The 19322-nt window shown below is 41.2% G+C and overlaps 1 protein-coding gene across 1 annotated transcript in view; it reads left to right on the top strand.

Annotated features, from left to right (window-relative positions):
* Nucleotides 1–19322, top strand: part of DNAH8 (dynein axonemal heavy chain 8) — a gene marked incomplete at its 3' end in the record, with an annotated part of 280160 nt that overhangs the window by 63897 nt on the left and 196941 nt on the right. The window contains exons 18-24 of the mRNA XM_080664997.1: nucleotides 1850–1985; nucleotides 3422–3537; nucleotides 4892–4998; nucleotides 9672–9747; nucleotides 10595–10787; nucleotides 16109–16305; nucleotides 16861–16987. Of these exons, the coding sequence (XP_080521123.1) occupies nucleotides 1850–1985; nucleotides 3422–3537; nucleotides 4892–4998; nucleotides 9672–9747; nucleotides 10595–10787; nucleotides 16109–16305; nucleotides 16861–16987 (952 nt within the window). The remainder of the gene's footprint in view (nucleotides 1–1849; nucleotides 1986–3421; nucleotides 3538–4891; nucleotides 4999–9671; nucleotides 9748–10594; nucleotides 10788–16108; nucleotides 16306–16860; nucleotides 16988–19322) is intronic.

Here is a 19322-nt window from a genome sequence, read left to right as displayed (position 1 = left end):
TTAGCGTATGCCTGTGTTTTCTTTTAATAGTTTTACAGTGTTAGCTCTTATGTTTAGGTCTATGATTCATTGTGAGTTAATTTTTGTGTATGGTGTAATGAGAGGATTCAATTTCATTCTCTTGCAAATAGATAAGATATTCAGTTGTCCCAGCACCAGTGGTTGAATCTCATTGACTTTATTATTATATAGTATTGGAAACATACAAAGAATGTATGTGGCATCCTCTCATTTATTCATGTGGGCATATTCTTTTTAAAAGATTACTTTGTGTTATTTATTTGTTTATTTATTTTTAGGTTTTTGGACGTAACAGGGGATTGCCCAAGTAAACATGTATGTTCAACCTGTCAGGTTTAACTTGTAGTGTCTGGTTCTTTTCTCAGGGGATTTCAAAGCAAGCAGGGATGGGGATGGCTGATGGTGTAAACTTGTGTTTACATTTACACATGTGAACACATATGTTTACAGGTGGTCAATCTGCCAGGATCAGCCAGAAGTATCTACTGCTTAGCACTTGTTTTCCCTACTAGAATGAGGTGGCTCTCAGCCACCATTGCCATTCCAGTGTTTAACATTATGTTGAGTCATTAGAAAGGATGGAAGGAATGAATGATGGAGCAAAGTCAGAAGAGTTGGTGGGGGTGCAGAGGATCAGAGAATGTCTTTGGGGAGACTGGGAAAAGATGGGGATGGGTTCAGATACAGAAGAGGTGGTATAAAGGGAAGTGACAAATTCAGAAGAATCTCCCTCAATCCAGTAGCCAAGAAAGGAACACATGAGGGCAGCACCTGGGGAGTATGGGCCTCACAAAGCTCGTCTGGAGAGAGGTTTGCATAGACAGGCGTGGGTTCCTTCGAGGAAGTCATTTGGAGGCGCAAGTCGGCTGTTCCCATTTACTTTCCTCTTTTCTAAAATGTCCGGATGTTGTCAAAAGACATATTCAATTCTATAAACCTGCTTTCTTTTTTGAATTTAACTAGTTTTCAACTTCTTCCTAAAGCCTTTTCTGACTATTAAAAAAGTGTAGTAAGGCAAAAGCACAGGCTTTTAGAATCAGTCCACGCTGGCCTTCAAACCTCTGTTTTTACCCTCCACTGGGTGACCTTGGACAAATTTCTTATTCTTTCTGAACCTCTGTTTTCTCATCTGTGAAATGGGGACAATAATATTACCTATCCCAAGAGGTTGTCCTTTAATTAAATGAGTTAATACACACAAAGCTTTGAAATTTTGATGCCTGACGTACACCATGCTCACTTAAAAACCTAATTTCATTTGAATCTCAGCAACACTTTGGATTGTCCTTTTTAAAACCACTTCTCATTTCAACATTTAAAAAAAATGTGTTTTAGAAACATCATTGATGAGAGAGAATCATTGATCGGCTGCTTCCTGCATACTCCCTATTGGGGATCAACCCTGAAACCCATACATGTCCCCTGACGGGGACTTGAACCGTGATCTCCTGGTTCATGGGTGGATGCTCAACCACTGAGCAACACTGGCCGGACTTTTGGCAATATTATGAACTTTTGACAATATTATGTCTCTGCTTCTTCAGCCTTCTTTTTTTTTTTTTTCATCATATCAATGTGAATGCAGATGTCTGTGTGTGATTGAGTCAGGCAAAGGTCAAAGACTGAATTTTCCTTCTTTCTCCTCCTTCTCTTGGCATGGGCCCGAGCAGCTCTGCCTTTAAGCCATTGGCAGTTTTGGATCTGAAATATGATGCTATTGGCAACTATCTCTAGTTATTTTTAAGTGGTGGTTAATTATAGCTTTTTAATAATTTTCACAGTGTTTTAAAAGTATCTGGAAACTAATAATCATTTTTAAATTTAATAGACATACACAAAAGAATGGGCTGATATTCTAAACCACAAGAGTAAGCATGTGGAAGAAGCTGTCAGAGAACTTATTTCAATATTTGAGGCTATTTATGAAGTTAAGTACAGTGTGAAAACAGGAAAACAAGTGCCAGGTAATTTCACTAGCTATAATGTTTGAATCACAATAATTAAAAATATGTTAGAAAGTAAACTCCTTCTGTTTAGCAGGAACCAAAATTCCAGACTCCCAGAAGGAAAGCAAAGCAGGTGTTCAGCATAAACCACATTGTTTGCATGAACTGTTTAGGCACAGTGAGCCCTTAAAAAAAAAGTATATTTTTATTGATTTCAGAGAGGGAGGGCGAAGGAGAGATACATAGAAATATCAGTGATGAAAGAAAACCATTGACCGGCTGCCTCCTGCACTCCTCCTACTGGGGACAGCCCGCAATCTGGGCATGTGCCCTGACTGGAATTGAATGGTGACCTCCTGGTTCATAAATCGACGCTCAACCACTGAGCCACACCAGCCAGGCCTGTTTAATTAGTTAGAGCAGCGATTTTCAACCTGTGTGCTGCATGAATTTTTAAAACATGCAATACCTGACTCTTTAGCCAGGGGCCACTGTCCTCTTTTCCCTTAGATTGTCAAATTAAGAAATGACAACAGCCAACACAACAATAGATGTCCAGTGTGAATGAATCAAAATTAGACCTTTTTATTTTGTCAGATAGGCAAAAAAATATAATGTATTTTAGTAATTAGTTTATGTGTGCCAGGAGCTGAAACAGGTTGAAAATCACTGAGTTAGAGAATGGTGGGAAACCTTCTGAAATCCCAGTTCCCAGATACCAACCAAGGACCAACCTTGCAAGCAGAGCTTTTCATGGATAGCAGTCTCAGGTTTGCTATAATAATTCTCTCTTCTCTCTCTCCTCTTTCTCCTCTCTCTCTCTCTCTCTCTCTCTCTCTCTCTCTCTCTCTCTCTCTTTCTCTTTCTTTTTCTCTCCCCCCGCCCCCTCCTCAGCATTCTGAAAGGCCTGGAGACACTTTTGGCTGTCACACAGCCAGGGGAGGTGCTACTAGCCTCTAATGGGTAGAGACCAGGATGCTGCTCAATATCCTAAATACTCAATAGCCCCCACCACCAAGATACCAAGAATGGCATTGGTGCTGAGGCTGAGAAACTCTGAGCCTAAACAGCGATCCACACATGCCTTCTTTCTCTTAGAGTTTCCCCACTTAGTTTAATTAGTTTTCCTCAAAAGTTTCAAAACACAAACATATCAGTTCATTACATTCTAAAACTCCAAAAATAAATATTTTAGAAAGATAGTAAGTGAAAACCTTAAATGTTTCTTAATTCCAGATACTAAGACAGCATATTTTAAAAAGTATATTTCTCAGTAGAATAACAATTCTATTGAGATGGGTGATTTAAATGGGATTCAAGGATGATTCCTATGGGAACAAATTTTAAATTAAGAACTTTTTAAGAAGAGTTTTTTAAAAAGAAGTTTTGGCCATATATCATAAGCCAAGTGCTCAATATTAAATGTTATATCTTGTTTTGTATTTTATCTATAGAACAGAGGAAACACGTTGTTTTTGGAAGTGAAGCAGAAGAGACTGAAAACACTGATTATGAGACTACAATTGTGCCTGAGGTTGCTGTTAACGAGAAAGAAGATGAATTTAAAAAGGTATTCATTGTGAAACGACCTCAGTGGATTTCACAGGGTTATGGCTCAGAGGTGGTAGATGACCGGAGTGGTGCTTCACACAGGAGGTTCTGCAACCAACCTGTGTGGATTTAGAACTAGTTTGGATTTGTAACAAAATCGACAAAATATGATTTTCAGCTTTGCACTGATGAATCTGGCAAGATACAGCATTCCTTACAGTTTTCTCCAACTTTATCAACTTTTAATGTGATCTGTCAACTGCGTTTATATATATACTTATTGTCCCCTTTGGTGATTGGCCATGTTTCCTTGCATAGTAAAGGCCACTCGGGGACTGCAGTGCCGGTCCGTTTGACTCAGAGGGGGGAACGTTTTCCTGTTATTGTGTTTAACAGCTTTACCTGTATTGCAAGCCCAGATTTTGATTCATTCGGGGTCCAGGGATCTGCATTTTCATCAGCACCGTGGACAGCCTGTGGACTCTTCCCCAGGAGAGACCCCAAGTGGGCAGATTTTCACGTTGTGTGGAGAATGGAGGTTGAGAAGGAGGCACAGGGTTTCTTTCTCCTCTGGCCTTGCCCTTCTGGTGACAGCAGCACTGAATGCCCTGCCACGTTTGTGCTAATTCCTGCTTCTCCTGCTCCCATCAGTCTTCTTTTATCCCATGATGCTCATCGTCTTTTCATTCTTTCTATTTCACATTCTTTTGCACTTTAACACACACTGTAATACAGACACACATTTGTTCCACTCTCACCTTCTTGCTCAAAGATGATAATCAGCAATTGTTGGGAAACACTGTCTTGCCGAGTCTAGATTTTAGCTGTGGATTTCCTCTCAGAACCTTGCACCAGCCGCTGTTAGTAGTCTGTAGGCGTTGGCCAGAGCCAGGAGGGGGGCGTCCTAGTCCAGCAGCCCTTCTCTTTCAGCTGCATTCCCTGCAATTCTGGCTAGGTCCTCAGAGTAAGACTGAGTGCCATCAGAGCCTCTGGAATTGGTGGGTCACCTGGCGGCATCCTTTGTTCTGAGGTGTCCTCAGCAGCCTCCACCTTCCACATGGCTGTCAGAGTGGCCTGTATAACATAAATATGGATATGTCAACCCGTGCTTTAGCCGGATAACTCACCGACCCTGACCTACTCCTCCTGGTTCACACCTGCTGAGCCATCCTTACCCAGCTCTCCGAAATCAATAAAAATATATTTAAAAAAACAAGGAAGTAATTTAGGATTGACCTTATACAATATAATAGAAATTGTATAGTTTATTATTTTCCATTTTCTACATAACACTTCTAATATTGTATTCTTGCTTTGGGGATGTTAAGAGTTTTTATCTTTTGTACCAAATGTAATGTGATTTCTCATCACAGGAATGTAAAGAGGTCTATGCTTTCTTCTCTCATCAATTACTAGACAGTCTTCAAAAAGCTACACGGCTATCTTTGGACACAATGAAAAGAAGAATATTTGTTGCAAGGCAAGTTGAAAATATGCTATATATATCTGGTAATACTATCTGTAACAACAATGCTAATAAGAGCACCTTTTTATTAATTTAGAAAATTATAAAATTTAAAATATAACATTGATGAAAAGACTGTATGAAAACACTAGAGGCCCTTCGTGCACCAGTGGGGTCCCTCGCCTTGGCCTGCGGGGATTGCGCCAAAACCGGCTCTCCCACATCACCCGAGGGGTCCCAGGTTATGAGAGGGCGGTTCTTGAGGAACGCACCCTGGAATTGGGCTCCCTCCTCTATGGTTACTGGTGCGTCACCCGAGAACCGCAGTTGCCAAGTCACTGCAGCTCTGCAGCTCCTGCATTGAGCATCTGCCCCTTGGTGTTCAGTGCTCATCATAGCTACTGGTCAGAGCGTCTGCCCCCTGGTGGTCATTGCACATCATGGCTACCGGTTGGCTGGCTGCTTAGGCTTTTATACTAGTATATATAGACTAGAGGCCCAGTGTGCGGATTCGTGCACTGGTGGGGTCCCTTGGCCTGGCCTGTGCCCTCTCACAATCCAGGACCCCTCGGGAGATGTCAGAGAGCCCGTTTCAGCCTGATCCCCTCAGGCCAGGCCAAGGGACCCCACCAGTGCACTTATTTGTGCACCAGGCCTCTAGTATGCATATAAGATCTTTGGTTAATCTCTTCCCGCACTCCCCCTTCCCCCCAAGATTCATCAGTCTGTTCCATGTTTCCATGCCTGTGCGTTGAACATCTGCCCCCTGGTGGTCATTGCACATCATAGGTACCAGCTGGTCGTTTAGGCTTTTATATATATAGATAAGGGTAATATTGCAAGAACAGTGATCAAATGAACAACCAAGTTCCTAGCAGCCAGGCCAAGATGAAAAACACTGAACAGTCCCCTCACTGGTCCACTCTGGCTCACCCAAAGGTAAGTACTATCCTGAACTTGATGTTTATCATGGTCCTTAGGATTTACCACATATTTGTATTCCCAGTCAATGTGTCATTTAATTTTACCTGTTTTGGACTACGTTCAGCATTATGTTTTTGAGATTCATCTATGTTGATGTAACTTATTTCACTTCGATATAGTTGAAGCATACATAATCTGTTTTTCTGTTCTACGGGTGATGGCCATTTGGGCTCTTTCTGGTTTGGGCTACTGTGATTAAAACCTCTGTGAACATTCTTGTACCTGCCTCCTGCTAAGAGTACAAGAATGGATGGGCCCTAGAGCATGTGCCTGCCTCACTTTGCCAGGCAAGACCTAGTAGGAGAGTCCCATGGCTCCTCATCCTCACACACAGTTGGTATTGTTTAGTTAAAAAAACCTTGTGTGAATGGCATCTCATTGGATTCTCAACGATCATTTTCCTAGTGACTGTTGAGGTTGAACACATTTTTATGTTTATGAACCATTTGTGCTTTCTCTTCCTTAAAATTTTTGTTTCCCTTCCCTTCTCTTCCTGAACACTCAAAAGTAATTTATTTACTGGCATATTTTATTAAAGTCTTCAGGTTCTTGTGTATTTCTTATCCCACTGATTGCTTAGTGAGGATAGGATGTGTGAGGGGTAAACTCTCTGATTCTTCATTTTGAGTCTAAAAATGCCTTTTTTTTGCTCTCTTACATTCATAACAAGTTTGGCTGGATAAAATTCTTCTGTTTGTCTCTCAGCACTTGGAAAGTACTTCATTTTTTCTGATCTATTTGTTGCTGATGAGAAGTCTGCAGCAATTCTAATGGAAGATTGCTTTTTATCCTGGATGTTCTGCAGTTTTCTCTCCCTGTGAGGACTTGTGTTTATTTATCCTACTTTGTTCTCAGAGTGCACTTTCTATTTGAGGGCTTATAGTGTTCCTTAATTCTGGAAAACCCCCAGCAATTTCCTCTGCAGTTATTGCTTCTGGAACATTCTCTCTCTCTTTTGTTTTTTCCACTTTTTTTTTTTTTTTTTTTTTTTTTTAGGGAGAATAGAAGGGAGAGAGGGAAGGAGGGAGGGAGGAAAGAGAAAGATAGAGATAGGGATAGAGAGAGAGAGAGAGAAACATAGATGTGAGAGAGACACATCCATCATTCCCTGACTGGGGATGGGGATTGAACCTGCAGCCCAGGTACATGCCCTTGACCAGGAATTGAACCTGCAATCCTTTGGTGCACTGGCTGATGCTCTAACTAGTGAGCCGCACCAGGCGGGACATTCTCTTATGGAACTTCTAATAGCTGAACGTTGAATGGATTGACCACATAACTTATTGTTCCAACTAGGATACTTTTTTGTGAGGGACATGATTCAGGGGAAGGGTCAGGACAGACTTAACCCAGACTGTCCTGGGCACACTGGACGTGTGGTCATCTCACGTGCTGGGGTCTCTCCTCCCTAGTGCCTAACTACTCTGTCATTTAGTTTGTCTTTTTTCATTTCTGGGCTACATTATGGGCCAGCATCTCTGTATCTAGTATGAAGTGATTTTATCTGTTGCATCTTAAACATTTCAATGAATACTTTTTCTTATCATTTCTGCCTTTTTAGTTGAGCAATTTTGGAAGATAGCTGTCATATCTTTGAACGTTCTCATTATACTTACTTTAGAGTTTTTCATACTTCTCTACATTGACTTTTATCTGGAGTGAGTTTCTGGTTCAATTATTGATTTCTTTAATTCCCTTTCTTACTGTTAGACATAGTCATGCTTGTTGGGATTTTACTTCATATGTCCTCTTTGAGCCAGAGATTTTTTTGTTTTTGAGTCTTTGTCTCTCCTTCCCTGTCTCCCTGTCTAGGAGTTTCACTTTTGCCTCCACATGACCTTCAGAACTTTGAATATAGAGCCAGGTCTTATTGGTTCACAGTTATTGCTCCCTGAAGAGGTACTAGAATATGGCAGGTGGCTGGGAGCACACAAGAGACCCGGCTTAGTCACTTATTGGGGTGCTGTGCCTTTGCTTCCATCACCCCAGGCCTGCATCTTCTGGAAAAACTGTAGCTGCAGGCAGTTGGTTGTATTTATAATTGGAGGTGTAGTTTCTCATTAATGACAGCATTTATTGCTATGGAAATTTTACATCTATATATATAAAAGGCTAATGTGCTAAGTGTCCAACTGTCTGACTGCTTGCTATGATGTGCACTGACCACCAGGGGATAGATGCTCAATGCAGGAGCTGCCGTGACACGCACTGGCCATTTACAGAGAAATGGCACCATGGAACTGGCGCTCACAAAACAACACTCAGCTTCCCCCAAGTGGGACACAGGCCCTGCCACCACCCAGGAGCGACACCCACCAAATCGCAGCCAATGCTGCCAAGACCCCCTGGCAAAATCCGGCCCACAGCCAAGCCCAGCCCAGCCCTGAAATGGTGGCTGTGGGTGCTGGGTAACGATGTCACATAGCAATGCCCGGCTTCCTCTTCCTAGTGACTAACCTCCTTGGAGTTTCTTCAGCCCAGGAACACAGCTTGCTTTATAGCTAGAAGCAAACATTTTACACTTTAACCAAATGTCTGTGAAGCATTTTCCCATGCCTCATCTCATTTGATCCTCACAGAAGTCCTGGAGTAGGTAGATAGGAAACTCGGTGGAATCCTATTTTCTTTTCATTAGCCAGAAAATGGAGATTTAGAAAGCTTAGAAACTTGACCTGACTGAAAAGAAGTAAGAAATGATGGACCTTGAAAATGACTTTAGGTTTTCTCACTGCGCAGAATGTGGTCAAACACTGTTGCAGTTAAATATTTTACCCTTTGTTCTCCCTGCATGATATACAATAATAATCTGCTTCGTGTTGATATTTACTCTATGTTGCTGACAATTACCTGAAAGAGAAGTTGGGGTGCTTCACTGGGCTGGAAAAAGTTTAGCTAAATCGGGTCTAATTAAGCAAGTTTATTCTATATATATATATAAGGCAAAGTTGACTCACACATGGGCGATACATATAAAGCTCTCATTGGCACCAATCGCACGCATGTGTTTCGATTTGCCATTGTTGATCGTGAATTTGGTTGACACTTGTATTATAGAGAAAGGGCGAATAGCGTTATTAAAATATTTATTCTAATTAATTTTCTTTCAATGTGCATGAATCCGTGCACCAGGCCTCTAGTTTATTATAATTGTGTCTGGGATGGGGACAGATGTCAAGGCAGAGGGAGATAACCAAACTAATTTGCAGGTCTGGTATATGTCAGTTACTGTACTTGTGTGTTTGTATGTCTATACTTCTGTCTGAGCATGAGAGATATTGTTTAAAAAGAAAGGTTTTTGGAAGCTTTGACCAAAAGCCTCCTGTTTAATCTTACAAAAAAGTATATATAGAAGAATACATGAAGATATATGCTTTTTGTTGGTGAATCTTGTCCAATATTTGTTACGGGGCTAGGAAAAAAGAATGCTTTTAACACATTATTAAATGCTTTTGACTAACAGAACAACATTAAAATACTATAAAATGTATATGATACTTAATATTTTATTTCCAGGAATATTGTCACTATCTTTTTTTTTTTTTTTAGCTCTCTGAAATTTATAGTTTCATTATAAAAATATTCTCTTCATGTAATATAGTATTTTGAAATTATCTTTATTTTTTAGGATTGAGTGCTGTAGCATAGCAAGCTATTTATGAAATTATAGGTTAAGGTTTATCAGCGAAATGTCCATCTTATTACAGCCTCTATGGACGAAAGCGGACAGAAGATGTCATTTCTTTTATAAAAACGGAAGTACACCTTGCGATTCCTAATGTGGTAAGAATGAGCGAATAGTCAAGTTAACACAAGGATATTTGGGTAATGTATTTGACAAGGATTACACGAGAACTGAACTTTCATTTATGGTACCTCTTGGTCCTATATATCTTTCTATTTCACCTCCATATTTAACAAAAATAAAAATATTATCATTAATATCTGTTATAAAAATTGCTCTGCATAGCTTATGGTGTGCTGAAGCTGAGTCAAGCGTCTGGTCAGTTAGCAAGTATTCTAAAAATCTTGCTTTTTCTTACTTCAAACATTAAATTACCTAAGTAAGACCACCTCAAACACACGACCGTGAGGCAACCCACTGAGGGTGGCAGAATAGAAAGAAAGAGAGAGAGAGCCTACGCCCTGAGCACCATGGAACCCCTGCATCCCGGCATCTGGAACTCTGACAGGTGCACACTGTGAGGGTCAGGGTTAGGCCAGGGGGGACAGGCTGTGACTCACCTGCTCACATCTCCGCGGTGGCCTCCTGGAGGACAGCGCCTTCGCTTAATTGGCACAGTTCAGAGACTGAGGTCAAACTCTTGGCAGGAGAGCTTCTTCAGTGGTTTTGCTTCATGGACACCCAACACATAGTCCACAATTTTTGGCTGCATCCAGCCCCGCTCACGGGGAAAGGATGACAGGTCCTGTGTTGGCCTTCTTGCCTGCAGGAATTGAGAAAGTCCGCATGCAGTCTGCACTACCCTCACACCCCTCTCCTGAAAGCAGCCCTTTCTTGGGGCAGCTGAGGCTTTCCCCACTCAGGGGGGAGCACAGGGGGCAGTGAGAAGCAGAGGGACGGATCGCATGTGCCCACAGAACTAGGGACTTGTTTCTTCTTCCACAGGTGATGGTTCCGAGCTTGGATGACATTCAACAAGCCATTAACCGGATGATCCAGTTAACCCTGGAGGTCAGCAGAGGAGTGGCTCACTGGGGGCAACAGCCCACCCGGCACATGAAGAATCTCAAGATCAGTCCCAGCCGCACCACTGACCCGGCCCATCCAAGCGCAGGAAAACAGCTGAAGAAGGAAGAAAGTAAGAACGCTACATCTCAGATCGATAGAGTCTTTGAATTACAATGAACAAGTGCTCTTCTTGGACTCTTCCTCGGTTCAACAGCATGTAGATATTTTAAAAAGTAATTTTTATATGTTTATTTGTTAAGTTTTGCATTTAAAAACTAGTCTTTTCCATCCTCCACTTTTTAAAAAGATATGTTTTTATTGGTATTAGAGAGAGAGAAAGAGAGAAGGATAGAGAGATAGGAACATTGATGAGAGATACATCAATCGGCATGTGCCCTTGGCCAGAATCAAACCTGGGACCCTTCAGTCCACAGGCTGATGCTTTATCCACTGAGCCAAACCAGCAAGGACATATCATACATTATTATTAACTACAATCACCATGCTACATGAGGTCTCCAGAACTTATTCATCTTATAACTGAAAGTTTGTATCCTTCGATCACGTTTGTATCCTTTTCCTCCACCCTCAGACTCTGGTAACTACTATTCTACTCTCTGTTACTACGATTTTTATTTTTATTTTTTCACAATGAAATGTTTTCATTGTAAATATTTTCAGCCTTAAAAAGAAGGAAATCCTTCTATTTGTGACAACATGGATAAATCCAGAGGGCATTATGCTAAGTGAAATAAGCCAGACACAGAAGAAAAATATTGGATAATCTCATTTATGAGTGGAATCTAAAAGAAGTCAAACTATTTTTTCTGAAAATATACTACCTCCTTCGGTAACCATGGAAATGCCAATTAAACATAAGGTACCATGTGAGTTACATGAACAGGTGGCCCAGACCCCATGCCACCTTCCCGTGTTGCATAAACACTCCTCTCTCAGATCACCTCTATGGTCTCATGGGGTATTCCCTGTAACCAGCTAATAGAGGACAAAAACAATGTCAGGCCTGGCCTATGGTGAGTTGGCTTGATGTTTTGGTGTGAGCTGAAATGCACTAGCGCCTACTCAGGAGTGGCCCTTAAGGACTGTGAGACGGGGAGTTTCCCCATGGGCAGAACTTCAAGTAGCATGTCCTTTTGAAGGAGGGGGAAGTGATCTGAGCGAAGGTATACATGGACTCGTGGGCAGTGACGATGGCTGGACAAGTGGTGCAGGTCCTAGAAGGCCTAACATGGGGAAATCAGAGGCAAGGAGGTCTGGGGAGAAAGCCTGTGAATGAATCTATGAATCTATGGATCTATGAATATACAAACTTAGTGACGGGGCTAGGAATGAATCCAGAGGAGAGGACTGGAATCCAATTGTCTGATTTTTAGCCCATTAGTCCATTATTGTAGCAGGCCAAATGTAAAGCTAAAAACCATAAGGTGCAAGAATCTTTCGACTAATCAACAACTTTGCAAATAAGAAATCTATTCTCTGCCATATTATCAACTAAGTGTGATGGTAGAATAAAGGCATTTTCGGACATTGACTGTCTTAAAAAATTTACCCAGTGCACCCTTCTCCACTACCCTTTCAAAATGAGAAAATAAAGCAAAGAAAAACGAGAAGAAGACATGAGATGTAGGAAACAGGAGTGAAATGCAGCAGGGAGGTGAAGGGAATTCCCAGGTAGATGATAAAGGATGAGTACACAGGGACACATGTAGTCTAAGCATAGAGGGCCACCAATGTAACTCAAGAGATAGACAAGTGTTCGCTGCTCTCGCCACGGTGCCTGGTGGCATTGTACTGTCTGCCCGGGCGAACCTGGTCCATATTCTTGTCTGTGCTTGCCTGCTTTCACCATGTGCTGACAAAGTCACTGCTCTACTCGCATTTCCCTAGGTCAGCTGAAGCTCAGGTCACTCTGAAGTGACAGCACCTTTGTCCTGCTACTGAGAACTGGGGGGAAGGTAATGTGATCCAGGAGAATGTGGAGTAGCCCACTGTCCTGGCCTATTCCTGCTGGACATCCATTACTTGGCTCATAAGCAGCCCTGCCAGGTGCCCTGATTGCGATGAGACCTGTGTTATCTCTATACCAGGCGTCCTCAAACTTCGGCCCCGCGGGCCACATGCAGTCCGCTGAGGACATTTATCCGGCCCGTCGGGTGCCGCTGCCTGTCCTGCTTAGCAGCCGACTCGTCCTGGGCCCGCAGTGCGCATAGGAATTTGTTCATAGTTTTTTTTTTTTAAACTATAGTCCGGCCCTCCAACGGTCTGAGGACAGTGAACTGGCCCCCTGTTTAAAAAGTTTGAGGACCCCTGAGGGAGATAAGTACATTGGTTTATCTTCAAGTACATCTTCAAAGAAAATTCAGGAGAGCAGTTAGTTACCTCTGTGGGTAAGGGAATGTGATTGGAGAGAGGCCGAGAGAGGATTACTGATATTTTGGCATTCTCAACCTGGTGCCGAGTACATTGAAATTATCTTTTTCTCCTTCAGTATATGTTTTATATACTTTTATTTTTTTTTTAACAAATATATCATATGTACTTCTGTATATATGATATATTTCACTCACCCACATACATCCTCTTAGCAAACTAGGAATATGAGGGATGTTCTGATAATGCTATCCATGGAAAAATTTAGAAGCATTTCTTTTCCATTAAAATGAAGAAATTATTCTATCAGTTTTATTTAATCTTTTACTGGAGATCTTCACTATGAGTCAGACAATAAAAAAATTAGATGAGTAGTTAGAAAAGAAGCCAAGATTGTTTTTATTTAAAGATCATGCATAGAAAATTCAAGCAATCTAGAAACAACTATTATAACTAATAAGTTTAATAATATTTATGTATAAAGACCAATATATAAAAATAAAGAATGTCTGTAAAGGCCAATAATTCAATTAAAATATAATACACTTATGTCAATTATATCTCAATAAATCTTGAAAAATGTAATAGAAAAAAACAGATTTTCAATAGCCACAAAACCTCAAAGTTTATAAATAAATGTAAAAAATATTTTCACAGCATTTTTGGAGAAAATGGTTATTATTGAATGACAACTGGAATGAATTTATAACATGAAGAAGTCAATTCCTTGATTAATTTACAAATTCAATACAATTCCAGTAAAATTACAACAGATTTTTTCCTATAATTTCTTAATCTAATTTTAATAATTTATTGTAAAATTATATGGAAGTGCAGAGCCAAAAATAGCTCAAAAATTGGTGAAGAAAAACAAGGTAGGGGGCCTGCAAAAGAGCAACCGATTGATGTTTCTCTCTCACATTGATGTTTCTCTCTCTCTCGCTCTCAAATCAATAAAAAGCATATCCTTGGGGGAGGATCCAAAAAAGAAAAAATTGATAATTTGAACTTTATTCAAATTAAAAATCTTTGTTCTTCAAAAGATACCATGAGAAAAATTAAAAAGAAGCCACAGTTGGGAGGAATTGTTTGCAATTCAGACATCTGATAAAGTACTCATGTTCAGAATATAAAAAGGAATTCTCACAACTGAATTATAATAAGATACTTCCCCTATTCCAAATGGACAAAAGATTAGACAGTTCAACAAGAAGATGTATGAATGGCTAATAAACACATGAAAAGATGCTCAACATCCTTAGTTATTAGGAAAATGCAATTTTAATAAACCACGAGATAATACTATACACGCATTAGAATGGCTAAAATGAAGAAAAAAAAGATAATTGATAATCCCAGTTGTTGACAAAAAACTTGGAACTCTGATGCATTACTGATGGGAATGTAAAAAGGTACAGCACCAGGTAGGCACTTTCTTAAAAAAAATTAAACATATCTTCACCATTTGGCTCAGCAACTCCAGCTTTAGGAATTTATCTAAGAGAAATGAAATCATGTGTCCATATAAAGGCTTGTATGTGAATGTTCATAGCTGCATTATTGGTAACAGACCCAAAATGCTAACAACCTAGATGTCCATTGGTGAATGGGTAAACAAAATGTGGTATGTTGATACAGTGGAATACTTCTCTGCAATAAAAGGGAAAGAACTACCCAGACATGCACTATTTGTTAGTTAATTAACTTAATTAAGCCAATTCCTTGTCATTTTCTTTTGCTTGAATTTTGAGTAAATATAAGACAAAAGAGCAAATAAAGAGCAAATAAGTGACTGGCCTTGGAGGAGACACTCAGCTTCAGCTAATTGTTGCCATGAAATGTGGACCCTATGCTACCAGCTTTTAAGAGAAAAAGCTCAAAATCTGGAATTTTGTGTGAAATCTCATGATTTTTAATTGTTAACAGCTGTTTTAAAAGGTAAGGTACTGTTTGAGTCAAACAACAGTATCTGCATGGTCTCGGATGGAGGATACTTGAAGTTTTCCATTGAGGTTGTGACATGACCAGATTTTGGCAAGAGATGCTTATAGTGGTGGTTAGTAGTGATTGGGTGAGCTCCATGTACCAGCTGCTGAGCTGAAGACGGACATACGTTGTCTCATTTCATTCTCACAAGTATCTCCATGAGGAGTAAATAACTTGCCTAAGGTTATGTGGGTAATAAATGCGGTGCCTCCCCTTTAACCACCATACTATTTTGGAAGGTAGCAGTTTCAACTCTTTTGACCTTTTCTTGGAGGACTTTAAGTTTTTTTTTTTTGGGGGGGGGGCGTTAATCAGTGTCTTTCAGTTCTCTCCTCTGAAAAACAGTTTTTCCACATTAAAGAAATCTAGACCTTAAAATATTTTTTAATATTTTTATTGATTTTTAGAGAGAGAGAGAAAGATCGATGTGAGAGCAGAACATGGATGGGCTGCAGCTCAGGGATGTGCCCTGACTGGGAATCGATCCAGCAACCTTGAGGGTCACAGGATGACACTCAACCAATTGAGCCATGCCGGCCAGGGCTCAAAATAGTTTAATAAGACACAATAGTTTAATAAGAACAAGTTAAGAGCTTAGTTGGTTGAGAGTCATCCCGTGCACAGAAAGGTTGCCAGTTGGAATCCTGGTCAGGGCACATGCCTGGGTTGCGGGCTCATTCCCTGGTCAGGGCCATGCAGGAGGCAGCTGATCCATGTTTTGCTCTTGCATGGATGTTTCTCTCTCTCTTTCTCTCCTCCTCCCTTCCCTTCTCTCTAAAAAATCCATAAAAATATTTTTTAAAAAAGAAGTGAAGTTAGCAAGAGAATAGTTCTTAGTTACTTAGAGGGAGAGTCTTTAAAATATGAACAATATTGGTGGTCCAGAAATATTTAACATTTACTTTATTGTACCAAGGTAGCTTAATGACTGCTTCTAAATTAAGTGATGCTTCGTGTGAAAATACAGATATTTTACTAATATTACATAGCTTGAAAAAGTCTATAAATATTGAAATTGATATAATATTTAAAGTTGTATAGACGTTGTCCATATTTTCAAACATCTGTTTTCAGGATCTTTTGAAGAAATAATTCCTGCGAGGAAGCTGAAGAATTTTTATCCAGGTGTAGCAGAACACAAGGATATTTCCAAGTTGGTCCTCCTCCTTTCTTCCTCGGTGAATTCTCTAAGAAAGGTGGCCCATGAGGCCCTGCAGGACTTTCAAAAATACAAGACGCTCTGGACAGAGGACCGAGACGTGAAAGTGAAGGTGCATTTCTGCTACTTGTGATGCAGTTGGGGTTTGATTTGTTTATATCTAATGTGTGCAGGAGCACCAAGAAAATATCAGTGATAATGACAGGAACTCATAAGCAGAGGTCAATAATCTATAAATGCCAAGCGCCTAACCCATTGTATTGTGCGTCATTCTCACAGTGACACTCTGAGGCTCGGGCAGATTTTGTTTAATTTGGGTAAACATTTGAGGACCAGTTACGTTCAGACCGTGCAGGGTCCAGGCACTCAGGGTGTGCGCACCTACAGAGGCTCCGCTGTAGTTTTGGTTAGGCTCAAGGAAACTTGAGAACTCTGAACAGCCATTCATGACTTCTGTGACCTTCCCTCCCACAGCTCTCTTCCAATACTAACAGTTAGTTCGCCTCTTCCTGGTCTGTTCACCTGATAGCACAGACCAGTGTAAAAGTACCTAAGTAAGTGCAGTGTTCTAATGGAACTATTTACATGGAGGATTGATACTTTTTACGTAAAGGATTTAATTTGGAGAAGAATCAAAAGCTAAAGAAAACACTGATTTTTCCCTCAGGACTTTTTGGCTAACAACCCCTCTCTGACTGAGATCAGATCAGAAATTCTGCACTACGCCACTTTTGAACAGGAGATTGACGAGCTGAAGCCTGTCATCATTGTAGGAGCACTTGAATTGCATACAGGTATTTAAAAATATTAGTAAAATATCTGTATTTTCACACGAAGCGTCACTTAATTTAGAAGCAGTCATTAAGCTACCTTGGTACAATAAAATAAATGTTAAATATTTCTGGACCACCAATATTGTTCATATATGTGTTATATATAATATGTATGTGATATGATATACTATGTATTTTTATATATAATATTATACCACGGTGGCTTAACACACTTAATCTGCAGCACAGTTCTTTGATTGGCAGTCAAACAGCTAAGAGTATAAGGTGAAAGTTTTCGTGAGGAGAGGTTGTATACCTGAGCTAGGAGTCAAACAGTTCGAAGTCTCCTGAAAAGTTAAACTGTTTGGGGGATTAGAGTATCAAAGGGTGATGAAGCAACCACTTAGTGTCTGAAATAAAAGCCCAAAGTGGCCCTAACTGGTTTGGCTCAGTGGATAGAGGGTTGGCCTGTGGACTCAAGGGTCCCAGGTTCGATTCCGGTCGGGGGCACGTGCCTTGGTTGCGGGCAAATCCCCAGTGGGGGGTGTGCAGGAGGCAGCTGATGGATGTTTCTCTCTCATCGATGTTTCTGACTCTCTCTCCCTCTCCCTTGCTCTCTGTAAAAAATGAATAAAATATATTAAAAAAAAAAAGCCCTAAGTGTCTTTAGTGCTTCCTGAAGTGAGGGAGAGCTAGGCTGGCCAGGCACAGAGCTCCCTGAAGAGCAGACTGGAGGTCTCACATTGAGGGCTTAAAGAGTTTACATCATCTGTAGAAGGATGCTTGCTTGGGTGAGACTATTGCTGATTGGTTGGCACTCAGAGGCGGGCGTATTGAGTATGTTCCTCTTGATTGGTGGACATTCAGAAGAGAGGGGCTGACACTTACTGACTTGCAAAAGTATGTGAACTAGGCTGACACTTACTGACTTGCAAAAGTATGTGAACTAAGGTGAATTGGTCTGTGGTTTGAGTTTAAAACCGGTTGTGGTGGCTACTTATTGCCATGGTTACAGAGGTACAATCATTTTTGCCTTAGGTTTGTGAGATAATTATTCTCAGAAAATATTTGAATGACCTATTTTGCATCAACTAAACACCTTAGGTAGGTTTTCACATCTATGCTCAAGGAATCAGTGTAACGGTGGCTCTCAAATTTAACTACCAACATTACTTGACCCCTTTTCTGCTGGTGTAGACAGTACCGACCTCATGAACTATTTTATATGCGCTTAGCATAGTACCTGGCAAATAGTTAATGAGTTAATGTCCAATAAATATTATATACTACTAGAGGCCCGGTGCACAAAATTCGTGCACTGGTGGGGGTGTCCCTCAGCCCAGCCTGCACCCTCTCCAATCTGGGACATCCCTCTCACAATCCGGGACTGCTGGCTCCCAACCACTCACCTGCCTGCCAGCCGGATCACCCCCTAACCACTCCCCTACCAGCCTGATCGACGCCTAACTGCTCCCCTGTCAGCCCAATTGCCCCCCATCTGCCCTCCCCTGCAGGACCGGTCCCCCCAACTGCCCTCCCCTGCTGGCCTGGTCACCCCTAACTGCTCTCCCTTGCCGGCCTGGTTGCCCCCAACTGCCCTCCCCTGCAGGCCTGGTTCCCCCCAACTGCCCTCCCCTGCTGGCCTGGTCTCCTCCAACTGCCCTCCCCTGCAGGCCTAGTCCCCCCCAACTGCCCTCCCCTGCTGGCCCAGTCACCCCTAACTGCCCCCCCCCCCTGCTGGTCTGGTCGCCCCTAACTGCCCTCTCCTGCTGGCCTGATTGCCTACAATTACCCTCCCCTGCCAGCCATCTTGTTGCAGCCATCTTTGACCACATGGGGGCGGCCATCTTGTGCGAGGGTATGAGGGTCAATTTGCATATTACCTCTTTATTATATAGAATTATATCTACGAAGAAGGGACTTAATTTGGAGAAGAATCACATATACTTGAGGGGATTATTTGGCTAGAAACAGAAACTATATATCAAGGTCAATAATTACAAGAACTTCGGTAATGTTTTGGAAACTGTACTCTACCTATTATTTTAATGTTGTATTTGTTCCCTTGTAGTGGTTATCACTATGATCCTTAATACAAAAATTAACTGTAGCACAGTGTTCTAGTCGGCCAGGTACTTGCTCTTAGAGAGAGAAAACTAAAAATAGGATAGGTGAAAATAATTATAAAGAAAGGGAAAGGTAGGCTGAATCCCGGGGGGCCGAGGAAAAGGAGAAAAAAGGCCCAGGAGGTGTGGACCTTATGAAATAACATCTCACAGCCTCAGCCAACAGCTGGCCCTGTGTGTCTTCTCAGGGTACATTTCCTCAGCTCCCTAGTCTTCTCCGTGTAAGTGTT

Source organism: Plecotus auritus (assembly GCF_963455305.1).
Source record: "Plecotus auritus genome assembly, chromosome: 4".
NCBI classification, from domain to species: domain Eukaryota; kingdom Metazoa; phylum Chordata; class Mammalia; order Chiroptera; family Vespertilionidae; genus Plecotus; species Plecotus auritus.
Note: the sequence above shows the minus strand (reverse complement) of the source record. Positions and strands in the feature narration are given on the sequence as shown.